We start from the raw sequence: 18,469 nt of genomic DNA on the forward strand, positions 1-18,469 counted from the left end.
ACAGTGCTTTGTGGTCTAGGTGCTAATGTGGGGTAGACTTTAAAAGCAGAATTAAATTACCTAGTGACTATGGTTACCGTCAGTTTGAAAATACATTTCTGTCCGACCTACCCTCTGCGGGAAGACTGAGCTCGTTCGGAAAAAACCGGACCGCAGGCTAGAGGAAATTCCTTAAGTTCAGGCTTTATTGAGAGGAAAGAGCCTCCGGGCAGGCCAGCCGGGACGAAAAGGAAAAATGGCCGCGCCGCTCAGAGGGGCAGGGTTGTTTTATAGGGGGCTGAAGGGCTGGGGGGTGGGGAAGCCAAAAGCTGAGGTGGTGGGCAACTGTTGGTCAGTTTGAACTGCTGGGCGGGAAGCTGGGCGGCGGGAAGCTGGGCGGTGGGAGGGCTAGGGCCGGTATGTAAAGTGAGAGATAAGGGAGCCTCTTCGTGGGGGAGGGAAAGAGAGAGAGAGAGCTTTCACGGTAGGGGCAGAGTTTTCCAAACATTCCCGACTCCTTAAAGAAAAGAAAAAGAGGGGTCAGGGGCGTCGGTTGTCTCTCTGGCTACTTCCTGCTGACAAGGGTCGACGGGGGTTCTGAAGAGGTCTCTTTTCTTAAGGAGCCTGGATGTTTGGGGAGAGGTCTGTTTCTTGCACTCGTTCAGGGTGGGGTTGGAGCAGCATCTGGTGGATGGTGACTCGAGTCAGTTCCTGAAAGCGCCGCTATAGGAACTGTAGAAAGCAAGGAGCAATAAGTAAGATTAGGCAAACAGCTACTAGGGGCCCAAGCAACGGGGACAAGAGGGTATACATAGAGGAAGACCACCACGCCGTGGCTTCAGCCGAGAACTTCTGACTCTGCAGGTTAGTTTTGAGTTTCTGGAGGCTCTCGATTTGGGTTTCTACTAGGCCGGATTCATTGATGTAGTAACAGCACTCTTCCTGTAGGAAGATACAGGTCCCTCCTCGTTCAGCAGTGAGCAGGTCCAGGGCTCTTCGGTTCTGCAAGGCAACTTGGGCAACTGAGGTGATCTGTCGTTGGAGTGATGCTAAAGACTCAGTAGAGTCATCAATAGCCGCTTGGAGTTGTGAGGTCAGTCGGGCTATGGCCAGGTGAGAGTGGACTAGTGCCCCTCCTCCTAATCCTGAGTAAAGTAGGGGAGGTAGCTGTCTAGAGGAGTAGTCTCTGGCGGTGGGGGAGTTGAAAGCAGGAAGGGGCAACCATACAGCAGCTCAAATGGGCTAAGCTGTGACGGGCCCCGGGGGCTTGCTCTTAACCTGGTGAGGGCAATAGGAAGCAAGGTTACCCAGGATTGGCGGAGCTCAAGCATGAGCTTGGTCAGATGCTCCTTTATTAGGCCATTGGCCCGTTCCACCTTACCAGAGGACTGAGGATGGTAGGCGGCGTGTAGCTTCCACTGGATTCCTAGAGAGGTAGAGACAGCATTAGTAACCTTGGAGACAAAGGCTGGGCCGTTGTCTGACTGGTGGCCGGGAGTCCAAAGCATGGGATGACGTCTTGAATGAGATGAGTGGCTACCATCCCTGCAGACTCAGAGGCTGTGGGGTCAGACGGGTTGTTAGTGTCCCAGACCTGAGGGTGGACTCCGGGGAGTAGTTCGGCTAGGGCTTTTTGGGGTTTGGTATCTGAGGTGAGGGCTAGGAGAAAGAGGCTGTGTGGGTTGGCGGTGGGGAAGGTTATGACGGCCTTCAGCTTTGAAAGGATGTCTCACCCCAGAAGGGGAACTGGGCAGGTGGGGATTACTAAAAAGGAGTGGGTGAAGGGAGTGGAGTTATATGAGCACATGAGTGGTGGGGTTTGATAGGGGATACTCAGGGTCCCATTGATTCCCATGACTAAGACCTGGGAAGGGGTGAGATGGCCAGAATAAGAAGGAAGTGCGGAGTAGGTAGCCCCCATGTCTTGTGACCCTAGGCTCGGCGAGGGTAACCGGAGTCGGAAAGCCAGGGCCCCGCTAGTCATCTAGCAGCCCTAGTAGACTGGGGAATGGAGCTCCCTCGGAGGTCGGCTCCTGGCAAGCAGGCTCCTCCCTACTGAGGGTGACCGCCGGCTGCGTAACGCCAGTGTGTCTGTTTTGAGGAACCGGCACCCTGGGGAAGCTGGGGCAGTCTGACTTCCAGTGTCCCGGGAGCCGACAGATAGGGCAAGGCTTAGTTGGTGGCCATGGTTGTGGACAGGCTCGGGACCAGTGTCCTTCCTTTCCACATTTGAAACATGCCCCTGGAGGGGCATGGGTTTCGGCCTTGGGCTTCTGGTTCCCTGCCGGCCTTAGAGCCACCACTAGGGCTTGGGTCTGGAGGGCAGCCTTCTGCTTCATGCGAGTTTGGCGGGCAGCCTCAGCCGCATCTTCCCTGGCATTGAATACTTTAAAGGCCATTTTTACCAGGTCTTGGATGGGAGTCTCTGGCCCCTCTTCTGCTTTCTTTAGTTTCTTTCTTATGTCGGGTGCTGATTGGGAGATAAAATGGGAGGCTAATACAGTGGCCCCATTTTGGGAGGCTGGATCTAGTTGAGTGTACCGGACTAGGGCTTCTTATACTTGAGTGAGGTATTGGAATTCTTTAATATAGGTGGATGGGTTGGCTGAGAAGGATCCTAAACGTTTCTCAATTTGGGACAGGTCTTGGAGTGAGAAAGGAACATGGACCCTGATTAAACCTTCTGCGCCTGCTACTTCTCGGAGTGGGGCCAGGATAGCTGGCTGGTGAGAGCGGGTGTGGGCCGCCACCAGAGAGGCAAGAGGAAGTGAGGCCTCTGAGGGAGGGGGCTCGGAGGGAGTAGAGGAAGAGCGAGGCATGGCCTCTGAGGTAGGAGGTGCAGAGGGAGTGGGGGAAGGGCGTGCCGTTGATGGCGAGTGGTTGCTGAGATTGGCAGGAGAGGACAGATGTTCAGGCAGATCCTCCGGTGAGGAGTAGGGAGGGGGAGAGGTAGTGGAGGAAGATTTATGGGGGGTTCGAGATAAGAGGATTTGGTAGGTGGAGCAGGAAGAACATAGGTTGGGGTGGGTACGGAGGTCCCAAAAAGCCTGGACGTAAGGAATTTCATTGTCCTTGCCCATGCGGCGACAAAAATCGTCGAGATCTCGGAGGGTGTTGAAATCAAAAGTGCCAGTCGGGGGCCAATGTGACTGGTTACCGAGTTTGTATTGGGGCCAAGCCACCTGAGACAGGAAGATAAGCTTTTTCTTTCTGAGGGTTTGGGAATATCCCAATTTGGTAAAATTCGCAGCAAGCACCCAAGGGGGGTGCTCAGAGGTATTTTGGACTCCGAATTTCCCATGGCAGGCGCAGCTACAGACTCTCCGGCGCGGATGGGCAGATGCAACGAAAAGGCGTCCCCGTTCGTTGCAAATTCCCCGGAGTACAATTAAGTACGGAAAGGGAAGCGGTCAGAGGGGCGTCCCCCGTCTGGCGGCTGTCCCTCGGAAGGCTCCTGGAGCCGGAATGGAAGACTACCTTGGCTCGGCCGAGACTAGGCAAGGAGTCCGTGCGGAACGCCGGAGGGGAGCAACTGCACCATGCCGTAGGAAGAGGAGACGGGAAGCGGGGGAAGGCAAAGCAAGAAAAAACTTGGCTTACCTTAATCGGAATGTGGAGGTGGCAGGGCCAGTGTTGGGTAGGTCGGGGAGGGGGGCCGTGGCCGGGCCAACAGCCTCAGCTCCCGTCCCGGGTTTCCGGCACCATTTGTCCGACCTACCCTCTGCGGGAAGACTGAGCTCGTTCGGAAAAAACCGGACCGCAGGCTAGAGGAAATTCCTTAAGTTCAGGCTTTATTGAGAGGAAAGAGCCTCCGGGCAGGCCAGCCGGGACGAAAAGGAAAAATGGCCGCGCCGCTCAGAGGGGCAGGGTTGTTTTATAGGGGGCTGAAGGGCTGGGGGGTGGGGAAGCCAAAAGCTGAGGTGGTGGGCAACTGTTGGTCAGTTTGAACTGCTGGGCGGGAAGCTGGGCGGCGGGAAGCTGGGCGGTGGGAGGGCTAGGGCCGGTATGTAAAGTGAGAGATAAGGGAGCCTCTTCGTGGGGGAGGGAAAGAGAGAGAGAGAGCTTTCACGGTAGGGGCAGAGTTTTCCAAACAATTTCCATTTTGACTTGTGGTCTCAATATGTGTGGTAAAAGAATTAGCCACAAACCAATGAAGAACATATAATGTGGTTTTCTCTAACTGGAAAATATTCAAAGATGTCCTACTTACTACTTGCACAAAGTTGCCATTTTCTTATTTTCATATTTGAATTCTTACTTAGCATAAGGTTAACATAACTTATAACAAGTTCTCTGTTAGGTATTTATGTTTCATCTTATTTCAGAAAGAACGTAAGGTAATTATGTAAACATCTCAATTTAATGGCATAGTTCACTTAAGATATAAGCAATATAAGAGAAATTTCACTGGTAAGAAATACGGCAATTTAAAAAGTTTCATTTGTATTCTTTAAAATGTGTCAAAGTCACATATCATAAATTTCTTTTTTTTTTAAATGGAGACGTAGTCTCACTGTCATCCAGGCTGGGGTGCAGTGGTGCAGTGTCAGCTAACTGCAGCCTCCATCTCCTGGGCTCAGACAATCCTCAGCCTCCTCAGTTGCGGGGATGACAAGTGCCTGCCACCATGCCCAGCTAATTTTTGTATTTTTAGTAGAGACAGGGTTTCACCACTTTGGCCAGGCTGGTCTCAAACTCTTGACCTCAAGTGATCTGCCTGCCTCCACCTCCCAAGGTGCTGGGATGACAGGCATGAGCCACTGTGCCTGGCCTCAGTCAGTATCTTTTAATTCAAAGTAATTGTTGAGTCCTTCATTATGTGGGAAGCTATCTACTCTGTGTCTTATCTCATTTACTCATGATAACAACAACCTTATCACTCCTATGGTAAGGATGAGTAAACCGAACTGTATAGAGCTTAAGTAACTTGCTCCAAGTCTTACAACTTATAAAGGGGCAGAGTTGGGATTTGAAGATAGGTCTGTCTCTAAAATCCAAGCCCTCTGCTTTTAGTCATCATGACATACCCTTCTGGTCCTCTCATGGTGTTCATAGTGATCTCACTGCTGGTTTGAGAAAAAAGGCAACACAGGAAAATGCACTGGAACTGAAAAACCTGAGCTGAACAAGAGGAACTGCTCGCATTTCCCCAGTGACTGTCAGCCTTAGATAGATTCCTTGACTGCTTGCTAACGTTTTCTTGCTCTGGTAGTAGCAATAATTTATATAGTACTTTGATGCACACATGTGCTCATTGCTTGGTATTAATAGCATAAGGCTGGTTCCTTTTTTCTATCTCAGCAAGCATGTTTCTTGGAGTCCAAAAGATGTAAGTGGTTGGCAGGTTTAATCCTGGTGGGATATTTTGAGGCTGGAAAAATTTAGGAGTTGCTGAAAAGATACACAATAGTAACAGGACTTGGTGGAGCCCTAGGGAGGAAGTTACAGTGATTTTTAAGCTCTATCTCCTCCACAAATCCAATCAAAGGCAGTCCCCTGAGACAGAGAGCAGTTGATGGTATTAGATTTAAAAAATCAGGTTAGAGTCTGCCTCAACAACACAAATACTATAATTGGAACAGGACAAAAAGGATGGCAGGACCCCTGATCAAGGATGACATACAAATTTGTGAAGTACGTCTATTTGATAAAAATAAGAATGTATATGGCTGAGCACAGTGGCTCATGCTTGTAATCCTTGCATAGGAGGATCCCTTGAGGCCAAGAGTTCCAGACCAGCCTGGGCAACATGGCGAGGCTGCATTTATTAAAAAAAAAATTAGCTGGGCCTGATGGCACATGCCTGCAATCCCAGCTACTCAGGAGGCTGAGGTGGGAGGATCACTTGAGCCCAGAAGGTCAAGGCTGCAGTGAGCTATGATTGTGCCACTGCATTCAAACCTGGGTGATGGAGTGAGACCTGGTTCTAAAAAATATGACAAAACAAGAATGTAAGCTGCTACCTGGCTTTCCAGCATTGTTCAACTTTCAATGTTATTTTCCTTCTACAGTGGTATAGCTATATCAAGTTAAGTTTCACAATGTAATACAATTAACTTAGGAGTCTGAAAGTAATACACCAAACAGGTAATAAAGATCTGGACCATTGCCATAGCTATCAAAACAGGGAAAAAAGATGAAATGCGAAAATAACATTTTAATGCTTAAAAAATGCTTAACCTTTTTTATTAATTGGTTGGCTCTTAAAGGTGATGAAGAGAAAGTTGTTAAAAATGGCACACTCGGCTGGGCGCGGTGGCTCACGCCTGTAATCCAAGCACTTTGGAGGCCAAGGTGGGTGGATCACCTGAGGTCGGGAGTTCAAGATCAGCCTGACCAACATGGTGAAACCCCATCTTTATGAAAAAATAAATGGCAAACTCAGAAAGGTGGTCAGCATGCCTTTGACAACAACGGAAAGTCTGGCAGGAAGTGCCAATTTGCATGGAAAATTTGTCAATTTTCTATAGTTCTGCTTCTAGTCAGACATCCAAATGAAGCTACAATGAGGGCACAGATGTGAGGGCACAGATGCTGTTTCACACATGTGAAACAGTGGTTGAAGCTGGAAAGGGAGGGAGCCCCGGAAAAGGGGTCAGGGAAAAGGCAAGTGCCAGGGCTGACCTTCAATGTGAGTGGACTCAACAAGTAGGGAGAGAAACGCAGGTGGAAGGCTGGAGGGGGACAGATATCACTAAGCAGGTGTGAGAGAGGCAGGCCCTGTAACCCAGAAGCCAGGCTTTGGGTAGCAAGGGAAGTGAGAATTATAAGCAATCAAGAGGGATAAATGCTTACATGGGGATTCAGAGGACTTGACCTTGCAATGGACACCATTTTCGAAGAGCAGTTTCAAAGAAAAGTAAAGGTAAAGATCACAATAAAAGGACTAAAGACAAATGGAAATAAGTTGGATGTCATTACCAAGGAGGAAGAAAATCTGAGAAGCTTAAGAACATGAAATAATGAAGTAGGTAGCTCAAAGGCTCACAGAATGGGAACTGAGGAAAGCCCAGTGAAAATACTTCCATGTTACAAATAAATCTGATTATAGATTATGCTGTGTTTTGGAGTCTAAGGGGAGCCCTATTCATCTTTGCAGAAGAATGAGTGAATGAGGGGTGGGACAAGAGGCTAGGAGATTTGAGGACACTCTTGTTTTAATCCATTCTTGCCTTGCTATAAAGAAATATCTAGACCAGGTGTGGTGGCTCATACCTGCAATCTCAGAACTTTGGGAAGCCAAGGCAAGAGGATCACTTGAGCTCAGAGCTTGGGACCACCCTCGGCAATGTGGCGAAACCGTGGCCCGGCAAAAAATTAGCTGGGAGTGGTGTTGCATGCCTGTAGTCCCAGCTACTCAAGAGGCTGAGGTGGGAGGATCTCCTGAGCCCGGGAGGTCAATGCTGCAGTGAACTGTGGTCATATCACCCCACTCCAGCCTGGGTGACACAGTAAGACCCTGTCGCTATAAGAAAAATAAAAGAGAGAAAGAAAAGAAAAAAAGAAAGATCTGAGGCTGGGTAATTTATAAAGAAAAAGAGTTTTATTTCAGCTCATGGTTATGCAGGCTATACAGGAAGATAGTTAACAAGACCTAGGAAGTGGGGAGGTGCTACACTCTTTAAAATAACCTGATCTGCGTGAACTCAGAGCAAGAATTCACTCACTACTGCTAGAAGGGCAGCAAGCCATTCATGAAGGGTCTGCTGCCCTCATGACCCAATCACCTCCCCAAGGCCTCACCTCCAACACTGGCGATTACATTTCAACATGAGATTTGGAGAGGACGAGTATGGAAACCATATCAAATCTCTTCACAGAAATCAGAGGAGCAAAGAAGCACTCTCCAGCACTCCCTTCACCACTGCCTCCAACCCTCGTCTACTAAAAACACTGCGTGATTATTTGGGAGCAGAGATTTTAAAACAGAGGCTCAAACTTTCTGTCCAAAGCCAATATCAATTAATACAATTTGAATTTTTGGCATTAACAGATATCATTTGGAATTCTACCAAGTTTATTGGGCTTGTTGAAAATTCTCATTCAATTATAAAAACTTAGATAAATATACTTTGAAATGATACTGAATAGCCCTCTCTATTCCCCTGTTCTAAACTAGATCTTTCTTTTTTATCTTTTCCATCCTCTTCCACAAATGACTCCCTTTCCCCTCATCAAATCTGTCCTTAGGTCCAGTCAGTTCTATGCTCAAAATCCTTCACGGACTGGGCAAGGTGGTGCATGCCTTTAATCCCAACACTTTGGGAGGCCAAAGTGGGCAGATTGCTTGAGACTAACCTGGGCCTCATGGCAAAACCCCATCTCTACATAAAATACAAAAATTAGTTGGATGTGGTAGTACATGCCTGTGGTACTGGCTACTCAGGAGGCTGAGGTGGGAGAATTGCTTGAGCCCAGGAAGTCAATGTTTCAGTGAGCTGAGATGGCACCATTGCATCTCGGCCTGGGTGACAGAGCCTGACCCTGTCTCAAAATCCTTCATATCCACCCCCATTGGCTTCCACTTATTTCAGACTAATAATCCAATTCTGGATTACTGTATAGCCTTTTGCTTTTTCTACTACCACCACTTTCATTTCCGATCAATCCTCCATAAAGGTGCCAGAGAGCCCCAGAGACCCTCAAAATAGTGTGAATCTCACTATCTGCACTCTTTCTAGCACTTACATGATACAGTCCTGATCCATCAGTAGCTCATGGAAGGTCTTCTGACATAGCCTGCTCCACTACAAGTTTCTTCTTGTATTTTCAGGATCCAGGCTATTGCCCTTGTTGAACCTTCTCAGAAATGTCATGTCATTTCATGTATTTGTTTCAGGACATGCTGGTTGTCTCTGTCCAGGAGGTTGGCCTTCCTCTACCCCATCGAGATCTCTCACCCCATCCTGACTTCTCCCCACCACTCCATCCTCACCCCTTTCACCTTATATCCTGATACAAATCTCTGACTTCACAGTCCTTGCACTGAACCAAAATGCAGTGCTCCTTTCCAAAGGCAGCTATTCTGGCTATTACAAGCTATGTCCAGTGCCAGCTTCACTAATAGGCAGAGTAGACATGGTGGCTAGGGCACACAATACTTTTTTTTTTCTTTAAGACAGAGTCTTACTCTGTCACCAGGCACTAGGCTGGAGTGCAGCAGCACGATCTCGGCTCACTGCAACCTCCGCCTCCCAGGTTCAAGCAATTCTCCTGCCTCAGCTTCCTGAGTAGCTGGGACTACAGGCACGCGCCACCACACCCAGCTAATTTTTGTATTTTTTAATAGAGATGGGATTTCACCATCTTGGTCAGGGTGGTCTCAATCTCTTGACCTCATGATTCACCCACCTCGGCCTCCCAAAGCACTGGGATTACAGGCATGAGCCACTGTGCCCAGCCCACAGTACTTTTAGGAGTCCATGAAAATGTTTAATTTTACTTAAAATCAGAAGAGAAAATAACTGTTACATTCATGTGTATGCATGTATATGGCATGCATATGTACAGATATATGTATATGTGTGCACATTTATATATGTATTTTATATATTTATATAATATATAGACACTCTTTTTTTATTTTAATGGAGGAAAGGGTCCATGAAGGCAGAAGTGTTCAGGGCCCACTGAAGTCATACTGTGGCCCTTGTCAGATTTGAATTTACTTTTCAAATCCTGAAAATAAAATCAATTTTGATATATATTTCAGTAAAACGGTGCATATTTGAAAGCAGGCTTAAAAAGATAGCATTTTGTCCTGGAGCAGTGGCTCATGCCTGTAATCCTAGCACTTTGGAAGGCCGAGATGCATGGATGGCTTGAGCCCAGGAGTTCAAGACCAGCCTTAGCAACATGGCAAGACCCTGTCTCTATTGTTTGGAAAATTAAATTTTAATTTTTTAACAAAGGTTAGCATTTTAAAATTCTGGAATAATTAATTCAAACTTTTTTTTTTTGAGACTGAGTCTTGCTCTGTCATCCACACTGGAGTGCAATGGCGTGATCTTGGCTCACTGCAGCCTCCACTTACCAGGTTCCAGTGATTCTCCTGCCTCAGCCTCCTAAGTAACTGAGATTACAGGCACATGCCACCAACTTTATATTTTTTTATTAGAGATAGGGTTTCACCATGTTAGCCAGGCTGGTCTCAAACTTCTGACATTAGGTGATCCACCCACCTTGGCCTCCCAAACTGCTAGGATTACAAGTGTGAGCCACCATGCCTGGCCAATTAATTCAACTTAAATACAATACATGATTATCTTTTTTTTTTTTTTTCAGTTTAGAGACAGAAGAAGAGCAACAATATCTCACCTCAAGCTATGTTAACATCTCCACTGATTCATTACAAGGTGGTAAGAAGTATTTGGTTTGGGTCCAAGCAGCAAACGCACTAGGCATGGAGGAGTCAAAACAACTGCAGATTCACCTGGATGATATAGGTAAAGAAGAAGGACTTCTGTAATGTCTTTAATAATAACCAATTTGTGCTGTCCTAATCAAATGAGTTCTAGATGTGAAAGAAGTTTCCATAAAATTCCTGCCGAGCATGATAAAGGAAACAGAAATTACCCATAATTCTACCTGCCCAAGACAGCTTAGAGATGAGTAGTGCTGCTGCCATTTTGTTGTATATCCTTCCAGTCTCATTTCTAAATTGGTGTATGTGGCCGGGCATGGTGGTTCATGCCTGTAATCCAGCATTTTGGGAGGTTGAGACAGGCGGATAACTTGAGGTCAGGAATTCGAAACCAGCCTGGCCAACATGGTGAAACCCTGTCTCTACTAAAAATAACAAAAAAAATTAGCTGGGCCTGGTGGTGGGTACCTGTAGTCCCAGCTACTCGGGAGGATGAAGCAGGAGAATTGCTTGAACCCAGGGAGGCAGAGGTTACAGTGAGCTGAGATTGCACCACTGCACTCTCACCTGGATGACAGAGCAAAACCCATCTCAAAAGAAAAAAAAAAATTGGTGTATGTGTTTTTTACAAATATTTAATGGAAACTTCTTTTTAAGCATTGTTCTAAAGGCTAGAGTGAATAACATAGGCAAGGTACCTCCCCTGAAATAACTTGCAATCTACTAGGGAAGGCAAAAAAAACAAACGAAAACGATGATCATGATAAAGTGTGTTGAGTCTTATGTGGTGAAAAGTACAGCATGCTAAAGTCTTATACTTTATATACTTCTTGGGGACTTATGTAGGGGTTTTTCTGTTTGTTTTCATTTTGAAAAGTTTTACAAAATACATAGAAAATTACAGAGAATTATGTAAACCTCTCTATGTTCACCAGCCAGAACGATTAAGTTTTTGTTTCAGATATTTTTAGACCCTGCCTTTTTATACTTATATATTAACAATAAACATTTATTAATTTAATCTGTAGTGTTATTTTTAATGTTTTCTGAATACATTGCAGTTTAATCCCTATTGTTGGAGATTTACAGTATTTTCAGTTTTCAACCATATAAACAATATTGCCATGAACAACTTGTGGCTAAATTGTAGCATAGCTTTCGGTTGTTTCCTTAAGATAAATTCCAAAAGGTAATTACCCTTGGGCTTTGTACAACTTTGTCCAAGTCCTAAAACCAGAATTCAGACAAATGATACCAAGTGTGACTCATCCTCTCTTTGGAGATCCTAGTACCAATGATTCCTGTTGTTATAATTACAGATTATTTCAATAAGCTAACATTTATTGAGCAGTTTCTTATGTGCTAACTACTCTTTTTTTGAAGTGGAGTCTCACTTTGTCACCCAGGCTGGAGTGCAGTTGCACGATCTTGGCTCACTGCAACCTCTGCCTCCCGAATAGCTGTGACTACAGGTGTGTGTCACCACACCTGGCTGATTTTTGTATTTTTAGTAGAGACAGGGTTTTGCCACGTTGGCCAGGCTGGTCTCAAACTCCTGAGCTCAGGCGTGAGCCACTGCAACCAGCCAGCTAACTACTTTTTACATACATTATTTAACCCTCATAACAACCCTATTTTGTAGATAAGATTATAATTTATATCTGAGAAAACTGAGGTTTGATGGCATTAAAAAAATTTGAGATCATGAAGGAAGGGAACATCTCATTCCAATATCTTTGACTCCTATCCTCAGTCTTTATGAGAAAAATAAAAGCACATTGCACTGTATCTGACAACTTTTCTGCTGATTAATGTTCTAGGGGGGTATGAAGCCTTCACTATGGTACCCCTTTGGGATCACTCAAGTCTCCTATTGCAACTAATTATGTCTACTTTTCAACTAACCTCAACTATCTCAACTAATGATATTGGTGTAAAAATCTGTCCTTATGCTCTGAATATATATATATATATATATATATACACAAAAAAATTTATACATATACATGTGTATATATATATATATATTCAGAGCATAGATATATATAAATTTTTTTGAGAGAGAGAGAGAAAGGGGATCTCACTCTGTCACCCAGGCTGGAATGCAGTAACATGATCAAAGCCCACTGCAACCTTGAACTCCTGTTCAGGGGATCCTCCTGCCTCAGCCTCTCAGGTACCTGGGACTATAGGCCACGTGCCACAGTGCCTGGCTAATTTTCTAAATCTCTTTTAGAGACAGGGTCTCATTTTGTTGCCCAGGCTTGTCTTGAATTCTTTAGCTCAAGTAATATTCCTGCTTTGGCCTCACAAAGTGCTAGGATTTCAGGTCTGAGCCACCATGCCCAGTCTGAATATTGGATTTGGCAGCACATCTGTTGAATATGAAGATGGACAATTACTCCATTTTATTGTATATCCTTGGAGTTACAGTTGTCTTGACTATGCTCTGTGCATTTTTGTAAATTTACATTTTAAGGTAGAAGGCAGTAATATACCCTTTTCTTATAATAGGTGCCCCTCAATGAATTAATGATGTTTAAAGGCTACCATGTCCAGTATCATTTTAGCAGTACAATTTTTAGGAACTAAATTATAATAATAATATTTTTATTATCATTATGATGTTGATATCACTGAATCCATTTATTTAGCACTTCTTGTGTTCCAGACACCTAACATGCACATTTCATTCTGGAAAACAACCATACATGCTGCTACTGTCCCCATTTTACAGATGAAGAAAGTGATAAATATGCTCAAAGCACTTCGCTAATAACGAGGAAAGCCAGATTTCATCCCAAATCTGCTGACTTGACATAGTTTACCACCACGCCATCTCCCACCAAGGAAAAAAATCGCATCTGGCCTCTACCTCCAAACTGACTTCTCACACTGGGAACTAGGAGTTTGGAGTTTTCCTTTTCCTTCTTCTCCTTCTCCTTCTTTCTCTTTCCCTCCTCCTCCGCCTCCTCCTCCTCTTCTACCACCTCCTCCCCCCATTTCGTCTCTATTCTCTTCCTTGCCTTTTCATTATTCCAAAAGGTACTAAAAAATTCAGGTTGTAAAATACAGATTAATTGCATAGGAGGCTCCAGCCAACAAAACCACCAGATTATTAACAGATGAGCCGTCTTTAGGAGTGACACTTTAAGAAGGAAACATTGCAAATGAGATAAATGAACTGTTCGATGCCACTGAGAACAGAAGACTCTCCTGGGAACAATTTCCACATAACAGCTACGGGTTGGGCTTTAATTACCTTAGGGAAGTTATGCTGAATGGCGGGGCAGAGTTAGTAGCACAGTAACACGTGCCAAAAAAGCATATGAGAGGAGTGCTTTTAACTTCTTTTGTAGGGAAATAAATTCCAGTACAGAAAGCGCTGTGCTTTCTGCTTGCTATTTTGAACATTAATTCTCTCCATTACATAAATATGGATAAATATGTATTGGAAAGATGCCAAAATGCTATAATCTGGCTTTTTATTTTTATTTTTTATCTTTTTTGTAAACCCTTGTGTCGAGGGCTGACTTTCAATGGATCGCAGTGAAGGAGCTGTTCTGCTGCATACGAAACCCCAACCCAGAAGCAGGCCGTCTATGAATGGTTTCGCGCCAGGTTCCCCACGAATGTGCTTTGCGTGACTGGCAAGGCGGTGGCTGCTTTTCCGGCCGCACCCTGTTTCCCAGGACGAAGGGCACTCCGCACCGGACCCCGATCCCATTTTAATACAATTAGAATTTAAACATATGACATCTATAATGGAATTGATACTTTTTTAAAATGTAACATCTGGTGGAAATGTTTGAAACCTAATCAATAAGAGTAAAAATTCAACATTTGAGTATTGTGTAACAAATGAAATATTCAAGTATGGATTATATAATAAGTGCCAGTTTGCAAAAATATGAACTCATTCAGACCTAAAGACTTAAATCTGGATTGCACTGATCTGCTTTATGCTGATTCTTACTGTGTTATCTGCACGTAAGACTAAACAGATTTCTCATAAGACTAAACAGATTTTTGCTTCCTCCTCAGAATATTTCTTTTCCCAAAAGGATCCTTGAATGCTTGTGCGCCGTAACAGTAGCCAAGCCAAACTCAGAGGCGGTAGACAGGTGGAGGTGGGTGACAGGAGAAGATGGGAAATTTATGGCCTGAGGGTGCCAAAATGGTCCTAAGCAATCTCAGAGCCCCAGGGATCCACAGCCTTGACTCTCCAATCTCTGAATACTGATTCTTTTTCTTTTCTTTCTTTCTTTTTTTTTTTTTTTGCGGGTTGGGAGTTGGGCAGTCTTGCTCTGTTGCCCAGGCTGGAGTGCAGTGGCATGATCTCCGCTCACTGCAACCTCTGCTTCTTGGATTCTAGTGATTTTGATGCTTCAGCCTCCCAAGTAGCTGGGATTACAGGCATCTACCACCATGCCCAGCTAATTTTTGTATTTTTGGTAGAAATGGGGGTTTCACTATGTTGGCTAGGCTGGTCTCAAACTCCTGACCTCAAGTGATTTGCCCGCCTTGGCCTCCCCAAAGTGTTGGGATTACAGGTGTGAACCACTGTGCCCAGCCTGAATACTGATTCTTATTACAAGAAGCTTACACTAGCTATAGAAAATCAGCTATGAAATTCAGATGAGAAAAGTTGAGTACGGTAAGCTTGGTAAGTAAATTAAAGCTGCTACTACTTCTATGCCAGGTTTAGCCCCCAAATTTTATTATAGGACTGTGCTACTAGACAGCAAATCGTTAATTTTTGTTTTTCTCTGTAAATCATTTATCTTTACACAGAATTTTAGATAATAGTCATTATAATAAAACGATAATTTTCCTAAAGAATGCTTTATAAACTTAGAATAAATGAAAATAAACTAATTCATAGAAAATGTTAACCTGTAATAGTGGTCTGTAAAATGATACCTACAGGCCCTTGAGTTCTTTGCTAAATAATACCGCTAGCAGGTTTTCATTGTTCCTTAGGGGAGAAATGGAAAGTGTTAATGATTCTATTCTGTTCAGACAAAACAAACTTGCAAATATTTACATAGTTTAGAAACATAGAGATTCCAACTATATTAACCTCCTTCTGTAACAAAACAGCTAGCAAAATAACCAATCAGAATTTCAGTTTCCCCTTTAAGGGTTATTATTATAGAACATGACAACAATTTACAAAGCTTTAGAGTTTTATGGGTCTGCTTCCTTCAAATCAAAGTTTCAAGGAATGACAGATTTATTTTAATGGAGAACAAAACAAATTAGCAATAGATAAAAATATTTGTATGTTTCGCTAGTATACAAGAGAAGGAGAAGATTATTGTGATGAAAGATCTCAATTCAACATCCCTTCCTTCCTTCCCTCCCTCCCTTCTTTCTCTTTTCCTTCCTTCCTTCCTTCCTTCCTTCCTTCCTTCCTTCCTTCCTTCCTTCCTTCCTTCCTTCCGTCCTATCTTTCTTTCTCTCTTTCTTTTTCTTCTCTCTCTCTCTCTCTGTTTCTTTTTTTTGAGACAGAGTCTCGCACTGTTGCCCAGGCTGGAGTGCAATGGCATGAACTCAATTCACTGTAACCTCTGCATCCTGGGTTCAAGCGATCCTCCTGACTCAACCTCCTGAGTAGCTGAGATTACAAGCATGCACCACCATGCCTGGCTAATTTTTTCTACTTTTAGTAGAGATGGGGTTTTGCCATGGTGGCCAGGCTGGTCTCAAGCTCCTGAACTTAAGTGATCTGTCCGCCTTGGCCTCCCGAAGTGCTGGGATTATAGACATGAGCCACCACACCCAGGCTTTTTGTCTTTCTTTCTTTCTTTCTTTTTTTTTTTTTTTGAGACAAGCTCTCATTCTGTCATCCAGGGTGGACGTCAGAGTGGCACCATCATGAGTCACTGCAACCTTCAACTCCTGGGCTCAAGTGATCCTCCCAGCTCAGCCTCCTGAGTTGTTGAAATTATAGGCACATACCACTACACCTGCCTCAATTTAACATCTTATCAAATCTGATCATCTGAACTAAATTTAGATGCAGTATCATCTCTCCCTGAGCAGATGCAGGGAGGAGGGAATAGCTCCTTTATCTCATTTTTATACTCTCTTGTTAACAAGGCTAGGCTCTGGAATTTTATTAGTTAGGATTATAAGGGAATGGAAGGTGGGAGAAAGACAGGACTATTAGAGTTCAGTTTTTTTTAAAGTGGGGAATGGACTAAATAGAATTTTCCTTAATAGCAGTTTTCTTCTATATAACAGATTAGCGAATAAGAAAATGTTCATTAATTGTTCATCAGAAGCCGGGCACGGTGGCTCATGCCTGTAATCCAAGCACTTTGGAGGCCAAGGTGGGTGGATCACCTGAGGTCAGGAGTTCAAGACCAGTCTGACCAACATGGTGAAACCCCATCTTAAAATATATATATTTTTAATTCTTCATTAGATCATTAATTTTTTTTTCTTACTTTGAGCTTCACATGTCTATATATTGATGAAAAGATGCCAATTTCTCCCTAGGCAAGTTTTAAACAGCCAGGTCTTTTTTTTTTTTTCTAGTGATACCTTCTGCATCCATCATTTCCAAGGCTGAGACTATAAATGCTACAGTGCCCAAGACCATAATTTATTGGTATAGTCAGACGACAATTGAAAAGGTTTCCTGTGAAATGAGATACAAGGCTGCAACAAACCAAACTTGGAATGTAAGGTCAACTTTCATCATTCTTTAGCATATGAATGAATGATTTAAAAGAAAAGCCAACCATCAGTGACTACAGTGGACTTATTATGTCTGTTTTACATGTTTTTAATCTGATTGTTTGCATGATATTCAAGCCACTTTAGTTTTTATTTTATATAGTAGTTGTCAACTTTTATTTTAGATTCAGGGGCACTTGCGCAAGTTTGTTACCTACGTATATTGCGTGGTGCTGAGGTTTGAGGTATGAGTGATCCTGTCACCCAGGTGCTGAGCATAGTTACCAATAATTAGTTTTTCAGCCCCTCATATCCTCCCATTCTCCTCACTCTAGTAGTCCCCAGTGTCTGTTGTTACCCTCTTTAAGTCCATGAGTACTTGATATGGTTTAGCTGTGTCCCCACCAAATCTCAGCCTGATGGTATCTCCCAGAATTTCCATTTGTTGTGGGAGGGAGCCAAGGGGAGGTAACTGAATCATGGAGGCCAGTCTTCCCCATCCTATTCTCGTGATAGTAAGTCTCACAAGATTTGATAGGTTTATCAGGGGTTTCTGCTTTTGCTTCTTCCTTATTTCTCTTGTCGCCATCATTTAAGAAGTGCCTTTCACCTCCCACCATGATTCTGAGGCTTCCCCAGCCATATGGAACTGTAAGTCCAATTGAACCTCTTTTTCTTCCTAGTCTCCAGTATGTCTTTATCAGCAGCGTGAAACAGACTAATACAGTACCCAGTGTTTAGCTCCCACTCATAAGGGAGAACTGGGTATCTGATTTTTTGTTCCTGTGTTATTTTGCTTAGGAAAACCACTCTAGCTTTAATAATGATTATTGTATGCTTCCAAACAGAGAGCTGTTTCCTGAAAAGATTCATTTGTCTTTTGTAAGTTGCTAAATAGACAAATCTCCAAATAAGAGGAATCCAATTAGCTACTTGTAATTCAGTATCTCCTAGGGTGAAATTTATATCAATGATCATGGATAAAAAATTTATGCTGAAATTTGACAGGCATCCAGCGAAATAAAAATTGTTCAGAAGGGAGAACTAAGATTTATGAATGTTTCTTTTTAAGTGAAAAGTATACAGTTCAGAGTGTAACATTACCAGTATAGACCTGAGTTTTAGGTGAGCTTAAAGATGATAATCTGAATAAAGATGAGTTTTAAAAAGTAAACGTCTAGAGAGACAAACTAACCATCCTTAAATGCCAGGGGTAAATTATCTAATGTCTTAGAAAAGGCCTAGCTGCAAGGTTCATTAAAGTCACATCACGTAACAGCACCTGGGAACACTACAATAAAAACTCAGTAATTTCAACTGTGGAGGAATACTAATCTGATTTAGGAAGAAGTTCCAAATTTGATATATTTGAAAAGAAATGCCATTTTATTATTTTTAAGTATAATAAACTGCCAGTTAGTTTAAACAATAAGAAATAGA

The 18,469-nt window shown here is 43.6% G+C and overlaps 1 protein-coding gene, 1 long non-coding RNA gene and 1 other non-coding gene across 3 annotated transcripts in view; 2 read left to right on the top strand and 1 right to left on the bottom strand.

The window, feature by feature from the left end:
* Positions 1 to 18,469, top strand: part of IL23R (interleukin 23 receptor) — a 90,797-nt gene that overhangs the window by 23,913 nt on the left and 48,415 nt on the right. The window contains exons 5-6 of the mRNA XM_078332205.1: positions 10,264 to 10,424; positions 16,889 to 17,034. Coding sequence (XP_078188331.1) covers positions 10,264 to 10,424; positions 16,889 to 17,034 — 307 coding nt within the window. The remainder of the gene's footprint in view (positions 1 to 10,263; positions 10,425 to 16,888; positions 17,035 to 18,469) is intronic.
* On the bottom strand, positions 168 to 3,832 carry LOC144577164 (uncharacterized). The gene is made up of 2 exons (XR_013520509.1): positions 3,580 to 3,832; positions 168 to 1,405 (listed from the first exon to the last, which is right to left on the bottom strand). It is a non-coding gene; the product is annotated as an uncharacterized LOC144577164 (long non-coding RNA).
* On the top strand, positions 5,525 to 5,628 carry LOC118143426 (U6 spliceosomal RNA). The gene has a single exon (XR_004727644.1). It is a non-coding gene; the product is annotated as a U6 spliceosomal RNA (small nuclear RNA).

The sequence above is a fragment of the Callithrix jacchus genome, chromosome 7 (assembly GCF_049354715.1).
Source record: "Callithrix jacchus isolate 240 chromosome 7, calJac240_pri, whole genome shotgun sequence".
Taxonomy (NCBI): Eukaryota; Metazoa; Chordata; class Mammalia; order Primates; family Cebidae; genus Callithrix; species Callithrix jacchus.